The sequence below is a fragment of the Citrus sinensis genome, chromosome 6, assembly GCF_022201045.2.
Source record: "Citrus sinensis cultivar Valencia sweet orange chromosome 6, DVS_A1.0, whole genome shotgun sequence".
NCBI lineage: Eukaryota > Viridiplantae > Streptophyta > Magnoliopsida > Sapindales > Rutaceae > Citrus > Citrus sinensis.
The window spans coordinates 12648880-12657380 of NC_068561.1; the positions used below are offsets into that span (position 1 = coordinate 12648880).

The 8501-nt window shown below is 31.9% G+C and overlaps 1 protein-coding gene across 1 annotated transcript; it reads right to left on the reverse strand.

Moving 5' to 3' along the window:
- Window positions 1-1263: 1263 nt before the first annotated feature.
- Window positions 1264-3860, reverse strand: LOC102611002 (ABC transporter G family member 20-like). The gene has a single exon (XM_006480646.4). It carries the CDS (start codon window positions 3640-3642, stop codon window positions 1432-1434), a length of 2211 nt encoding a protein of 736 aa, XP_006480709.1. The 5' UTR covers window positions 3643-3860; the 3' UTR covers window positions 1264-1431.
- Window positions 3861-8501: the final 4641 nt, after the last annotated feature.

Below are 8501 nucleotides of genomic sequence, written 5' to 3' on the forward strand. Positions count from 1 at the left end.
TTAGTAATGATAAATTAATTATTTTTATTAATGATTATTTTTATCATTATTTTATTGTTAATAATGATAATATTAATAAAAATAATTAATAATAACTAAAATAATAAAGTTAATAAAATTTAATAATAATAATAATTATAAGTATTATTATTATTAATGATATTTAAAATAATAAAATTAATTGTGATTTGAAAAGGGTAATTTGAAAAATATGAAAAAAGTATAGGGATACAAAAGTAAATATATATTCCATTCATATTTCCTCATTTTCATTCTCCAACCCCCCGTGGGAATGAGATTCATATTCCTTACTCCCAAATTATGTGGAATCCACATATTTTATTCTCATTCTTAAATTACATTTTGTCAAGTAAACATGAGTTTCATTTTCATTTCTTATTCTATGAAGTAAACACACCGTAAAGGTATAACACTAATGTATTTAGTAAATATTAGCTACTTTAATTTAGAAGATAAGTTAATTTGGTTTTACATTTGTAAAAAGTCTGGTCCAAGCCTGTATTTTGCCAATCATATTTGAGATTGGAGTTAGATAGTTGTAATTTTAAAGATACAACACTAAAGTATTTAGTAAATATTAATTATTTTAATTTAGAAGATAAATTAATTTAATTTTATATTTATATGACAAAAAAAATTATATATTTACTAATTTATTAAAATAATTATTTAAAAATTATATTTACTATAACTCTTAATTTTATAAATTACTATAATTATAATTTAAAAATTACAGTATTTCAATACTAGGCCAGACCTTCGTCATGGAGATGAGTTTAATTTGAGGTGGAAAACAATATGAGTGTCTTGTAACTAGAAAAAAAAAATAAAAAAAAAATTGTTTGTTTGTATGCTCATTAATGAGCTCAGAGGTGGGCCTTCGATTGGCTCCAAAAAAACAGTGGTCCGTATACTTTTTGAAGATTGTGCGGCAAGTGACGTGCAAATGAGACCCACTATCCCCGGTGGGCCTAACTTGCATAGGTCTCTTTTTATTTTAACTATTATTTAATAAAAAAATTAAATTTATTTCGCATCAAATATTATTAATTTATTATAATTTGATACAATTACTGTATTATCAATTCATTATAATTTGATACAATTCAATACAATGCGGCCCGCCCACCAAATGCATCTTTTATGGAATTCCTAAGAATACAATGGAATCATGTTCTAATTTTATTGTATTCTAGTGTATGTGCACCAGTGAACTGTGAATAATGCTCATCACTCCCACGCTCAAGGAAAACCTAGACCAAAGCCCAGCCCGGCCCAGCCCAGCCCAGACCCTTGGCAATCCTTTGGTGAATTTCTTTATTGCCATATAAAGTCAAAGACAAAGAAAGACTGACGGTTTTAGGTATTACAAGTTGCAAAAAGGAAAATAAATAGCAAAATTATTATCATTTACATTCTCTTATTCTTGCTGCCAAGCAACAAAATGAAGTAAAACAGAACCCTAAAGAGGACCCCAAACCCAACGGTAAGCCAAAAACAGTTCCATTTACTGATATCTGTTGCTCCACTGTGTTCTAGAATTTTACCCCCAGTGGCCAAACAAGACGAGCCAGTAATGTTTTTGCCCAACACATGGCCCATGCTTTTTAACAGCTTGATCTTCACGGACTCCGGGAGATGAACAAAAATTGTATCCTCAAAGAACTGCACACCTCTGACGAAGCATTTTGTTGAATCATCGCCATATTCATTTTGAAGAATACTTTGGAATGGATATTTAACTAGAGAAGTGTAGTGAAGCAATACCCAAAATGACCTCATTTGATCTCGAGGAATGTAAGCCCCGGAAAACACAAGAAAGTAGCCTAAAAGGCAGGCGACAATGATAAAACCGACCATCACATGAGAGACGAGTCCTGAAATTAATGCTATGAATGAACTCCCAACCCAAAATGATATGCATATTATGATGAAGAAGAATAGGAACCCACTGAAGCCGCCAGCTAATCCAACAGCCCAAAAGGTTGTTGCTGCAAAGACAAGTGAGAGGATAATCATTGAGGGAATAGGGACCAAAGAGTGGGCGAGTAAATAAGACGACACGCGGTATGCATTGTAAGCTGTTTCTCTTATGAAAATCTGCCGTTCTTGAAGAAACACTGGGATTTCTCGCGAACACTGAAAGAATATGAGGGTGATCCCAAAACCAAAGAACCCTATTCGCCCTTGTGTGCCTCTGGGTGAGTTATCGAGTTGCCAGTATAAGCCGGCGGTGATAACTGCAGCCGCGAAAACGGTAGCGAAACGAACAACAAAGAGTTCAGGCATTCTTCTCGAGTTTATCATCAATCTTTTGGATAAAATCATCATTTCAATCCAAAACGGATTGGCATAAGTTTGAACTGAAGATGTCAGGTCTGAACCAATATCATCATTCGAGGCTGTACCAGTAGTGACTAGTTTCCCTTTGACGATGCTCGCCTTGATTGCATCTTTCAGTTCACATTTCGGTTCATCCAAATCCCTTTTTGAGTACTGCCGCGACTTGTTGAATTCTACTAAGGTGCTGACTCCACCTGGAGAATCTTCAAGGTCACGAATTAAATCAAGAGCAAACTCAGCTTGATTCTCGTTCTCAGGAATCCGATGGCCGAACGCCCCAAAGAATTGTGAGAGATTACTTGGTGCTTCACTGCACACGGCCTGTCCGTTTGATAGAAAGATCAAACGGTCCAGGAGGCTCAGGATTCTATGGCTTGGTTGGTGTATGGACATGATGACAATGCTTCCACTTTTTGCAATCTGTTTTAACACCTTGACAACATTAAACGCGCTTGTTGAATCAAGCCCTGATATGGGTTCGTCCAGGAACAAGAGAATTGGATCATGAATTATATCAACTCCGATAGAAACCCGCCTGCGCTCGCCTCCTGAAACACCTCTGTGTTGCTCATCACCAATTATGGTCATGGCTGCACTTCGAAGACCGAGTTGATCAATCAAAGCATCCACTCTTTTTCGCTTTTTTTCTTTAGATAAAGATCGAGGAAGCCTAAATTCCGCTGAGAACATAAGGGTTTCCTCTATGGTTAGCATGGAATACAAAAGATCATCTTGCATCACATAAGCAGATATGATCTTCAAAAGCTTTGACCCCAAAACCTCTCCATTCAATGTCACAGTGCCTTTCAATCTCTGTTTTGATATGCGGCCAGCAATAGCGTCCATCAAAGTAGTTTTACTAGAGCCACTAGCACCAAGAATCGCAGTTATTTCACCTTCTCTAGCTACCCCAGAAATATCATCCAGTAAAAGCTTTGTCTTCTTAACATCATCTTGTGAGCCAAAAAATGGAAGATCCGGAAGCAATTTTTGACCAACTTTAACACTGTAGGATAAGTTGTTGAATGAAAGAAGTAATGGGTAGTTAGGTAGTTCGTTACTGCTGCTACCATTAGAATACGGCATGTCGATGCTGATGACTGAAGAGTAATCGTTAATCGGCTCACTTTCAAGCTCTTTGTTGATGGACCTGCCAGAGGAGCCTGTGAATCTGCGACTTCGATTTTGGTTTTGAAGCTCTACATTTGGTTTCTGATTGATGAAGAGCAAAGGGTTGTCGTCGGCAGAAGCCGGCGACATAGTTGGATTTTTTGCCATCGGAAAATGATAGTGCTAATAATGCAAAGTAGCAGGTTTCTGTGGGATTTGGGTTTGCATTAATGCAAACATGAAGCTTACTTAATTTTGGAGGGTGAGCTATTACTAGTTAGCAGCTTTTTCAAAGAGAAAAGGACAAGAGGGGGAGAATAGCCCAGAGAATTGTGAAATGAACTGACTTGTCTGCGCAAAATGTTTCAAATTGTTTAAAATGTCAATGAGTCATTGTATTAACGTGTAACGACCAACGACCGTCTATCTCATTATTTAACACTAATGCTACTTGGACAAAATTTTGCCAACTTGAATAATAGATGATATAGCCTCTCACCGTATATTTTGTTTAATTATTTTTCTCCAAATAAAATATTATTGGATTAATTAACTTACATCTTCTTTTAAATATTAGAACTGTAAAATCTTTCATGCATCTGGAGCTCCATTAAAATCACCTCAAATAAAATAAATTTTTTAAGAATGTAGTGAAAAGAGAGAGAAAAATAATTTTCAAAATTTTAACAGAGGTGTAATTAATTTTGTATTCTCCACTCCAACCACACTTCAATCTCCATTTAAACTATATATATTTTTTATTTATTTTTTTATCCAAATGTATTACATTTTTATATGATTCAAGATATTACTCCACTGTATTGGAGATGTCTTTTAATTTTTAATAATTTTAGTACTTCACAATATGTTAGTGATGATAGCAGCCATTTTATTTTTTATTTCACTAAAATTATATATAAAAGTTTAATATAAAATAATTAAATAAAGAATAAGAGGGGGATGGGTATAGTAGTCCTCACGTGAGATACTCTATGCTTATCCCCTTAAATTTACTAAGAAATGGAGTGAAAAATAGAGGAGGCCTCCGCAAACCAACTCCTTTAGTGGCCATCCCTACTATGCATGTGGGGGTGTTTTCTTCCTCAAATAAAATTGAGTGAAGGCAGTCTGCTTCCTTGTCCCAGTGCGAGGAGTAAACATCCCTCGAATATTTGAGAGGGTTAAAATCTGGGCAGCGCTCCATTAGCATTGATGTATGTTGATCCCGGTTATAGTCTGATTTGTACATATCAGTTATATTCTCATATAATATGAGTTGTAATCTGAGCAATAGTCTCATGTAATAAAAAAAAAAAAATAAAAAATATATATATATATATATCTACATGGGCATGATTTTTAAAGATTCTGGAGGCAATAATTTGGAGAAAGATCCAAGGAGTACAAAGTCGATGGAACACTAATTATAGAGGCTAAAGTCAAATCAAGCTTTATCTTTCACCGTAAAAAAACGTCTTGGATAAGACTTATCAAAATAGAAATTAAAGTAGAATTCTTTTCTTGATCCAAGCTTTCCATCAGTTTTAAAAATTTTCTATCACGTTTCTATTGATAACGGAAGCCTGACGTGTAATTATGTTATTGTATTATAGTTACATTCAGTCGTTGGATGTTAGTAGATTCCATCAATTTAAATACATCCAACAACTTAATATAATTATTGTACGGTATCACAATTGCACCGTAACCTGATCTTTATTAATAATATTAGTAGGCTAAATTTTTATCTTTTGTTTAATGTTCTTGTTTAATAATTAGCAATTACAAATTTAAATTTTGCAAGGAGAAACTCATTTATGTGAGAATTTTGATTTTGTAATGGACTGTCGAATAAGCTCATATCATGCATGTACATACCGAGATTTTATTAGATAGACATACACGAATAACGACACGATTCATCCTTCTTATGTAAGTTTTTTACAAATTTTTTAGTTCGTAAATTAAATAGTTTTTTCTTGGTGTGACCAGTAGCAGTTAAGAACACAAAAAATATAATGGGACGAATCTTATGTAAAATTTTCTCATTATTTATAAGTCACTTTACCGCTGCTTAATTTGTGCAATGACTTACCAAATTTTAGAAACTATGATCCTCTCTTAATATTTCCTATTACGGAGCAAAATCATACTTGTGATCGTTAATAACTAAGAGTACATACATCAAACTCGATAACATGTTGTAAACCATATCTGTATGTGTGTGTATTAAAAGGATAAGAGAGTTAGATTAAAAGAAGATCTTGACCCAACTTTTTGAAACCAGACAAAAGCAGTGTTTCCTGAATTACTTCAACCGACAATAATATTGTTCTGAAAAAGAAAACCTACAAAATGTAATGGTAAATTCTAATATAAATTGTTTTTTTTTTTTAAAAAAAAAAAAAACTTACAGCACAAGCCACCAATTCATCATATCATGTTTTGTTAAAAAAAAAACTTACAGCACAAGCCACCAATTCATCATATCATGTTTTGTCCCGCATCCACCTCACCCACAGGTGTAAATAATGGTTTACCTATCTGCCAATGGTAGTTGGCAAAATAGATAAGGAAATTAAAGGCCCCAATTAAAAAGAGGTGGCGTCGAAGTGTGAGGCAACGTTTATTACTAAAAACTGATAGGCTCCCGAATCCCGTTGAGCTGTGACAATGACCTGTGTGATAAGAGGTAAAGATACACGTAAAATAATTCAGAGATTCACATGATGAAGGTACAAAGCTGCCTTAGTGGAGACGTAATTGTAAGCCACAACTTTTTTCTTCAAACAAATCTTTAAAAGAAATTATTGTTAAACAAAAAGACAGTGGATCCAGCTATGGTGCCACAGTTGTATGGTACCACAGTTGGATCCAACCATTGAATCTAGCTCTGGTGACAACTGTGGGCTAGATCCAATAATTGGATCCATTTGTGGTACCATACAACAGTGGTACCACAGATTTGTCCAGAGACAGTATTCGTTAGGAGTTAGGAGATATGGTGATCTGAAATATGACACGAAGGTTGCTTGTTTTCCAATTGTAATGAGTTCATTGATTCAGTTTCAATCGGTTAAGTTATCGAGATTATTTGTTTTTTTAACACGACAAAAATTTTTCAACATTAAATTATTAATTTTTTTATTTTCTTTAAATTAGCATTACGTATCTTCTTAATTTTTTATAAATATTTTCATATAAAAACATCATAAATTAAAATGAAATTGATTAATACATACTGATTTAGAATGTAAAGGGTTTTATTCAATTGAACATGAGTTAGATTATAATAATATATTATCTTATTTAAATTATTTATTATTTATTTAACATTTATAATTTGTAAGAGTATAAATATAAAAATATTATTTTTATATTATTTAAGTTAAAGAAAAATTTAATATTTATTTTTATTAATTCAAACAAAAAAAATCATTCAATTTTATTCAGATTCAAAATTAATTTAAATTAATTTAAATTTCAGATAAAAAAATAAGTATCAAGAAAGTAAATAAGTTGTCTTTTATTGAAAATAAATTCCATTTTAGATATGCCTGGCGATTGACAAAAGCCCACATAACAAAACGTTAAAATCAAGCAACTTAGTCAAAAGTGTGGAAAAATCTTTAGTTATCATAACTTAGGGTGTAAAAGTCTTGACAAGTGATTAATATATACGTGTAAACAGAAATCAATCCATTATTAAATAGAAAGTTTACAAAATGATTTAAATCACTTATTAAGATTCATATTTTTAAGTGTTTTTCATCTAAATTCTAAATTCTAATGCATCAATGCTTTCGATCTTATGTTGCATAAATCAAGCAAATCTCCTCTTTAGAGGTGTGTGTGTGTATTTTCCAGTTTAACATCTCCCATCACAAAGACATCCATGTTCTTGAAGACGCAAAAGATGAAATTAGGATTTTTTATCTCTCGAATATTCTTTGTAATCTCAACTACTAAAATCCTAAATAAAATCAATATATTCTTGGAAAATCCCCCCCCCCCTCAAAAGAAATGTTTAAAATGCTCTCTTCCTTTTTTGGTTGCTAATATGATATAAAAACCATATGATAAAAAATGATTTTCAAGTTGATCTTTATCGAGTTAGGTCGTTAATAGGTTAATTCATTAAAACCCTATTCTATAAAAGGTTAAATTTTAGTTTAAGCATCAAAACACATTTCGCCCAACCCATTAATAGTAAATAATTGTTTAATTAGTTTAATAATTTAAATTATAAATTTTTTAAATAAAAATTGACTTTTTTAATACTATATGAAAAAAAAAAACTTCAAATTACTAATTATCTAAAGTTATTACAAATCCTAAAATCCCTATATATTTATTATAAAAATTGAAGCCGTCATTGACTCATTATAAGATTTTTTTCATGTAACACAAATTTCTTTCATTTTTTTTTTAAATTTAGAGACTGATATTGGTGTGTAGAACTAAATTATTGATTAGTTGTAGACTCTATTATTAGAACTTGATGAAGAATATTAAGGTTTTCTTTTCTTTGATATTATATTTTAAAAAAGCCAATTTTGTACATTATTATATAATTTAAACTAAAAATATATAATAATTATGTTAAATTTACTAAAAAGTGCAGATTAAATGGGTCGGTTTGCATAACACAATAATAGTAATGAACGGGTTTGGGTTTGTATCTTTTGATTGAAATAAGTTAATATAGATGGATTTTAGTGTGTAGAATTTAATATGCCACGATAAGAACACAACGTGAAACGGCCTAAACATGACCCATTGCTAGACCCATCCAAAATTTTGAATATTTAGGAAAAAAAATAGGTGAAAAAAAAGGTCTAGACTTGATCATTGAATACTAGTTAATCAACAATTTAGCAAGGAGACACGTAGGATATCCAAAGTCAAAGAAGTCAATGAAGCTTGTGGTCGTAACTCACACGATCTTGATTTGGGTTTCACTCTGTTAAAGTATTGAGATCTGTTTGGTTAACAAGAAAGTGAAAGAAAATGTGTAACGAGAGAGA

Excerpts from the sequence above, each read along its gene's own strand:
- LOC102611002 (XM_006480646.4), bottom strand. The coding sequence starts at position 3,642 with ATGGCAAAAAATCCAACTATGTCGCCGGCTTCTGCCGACGACAACCCT.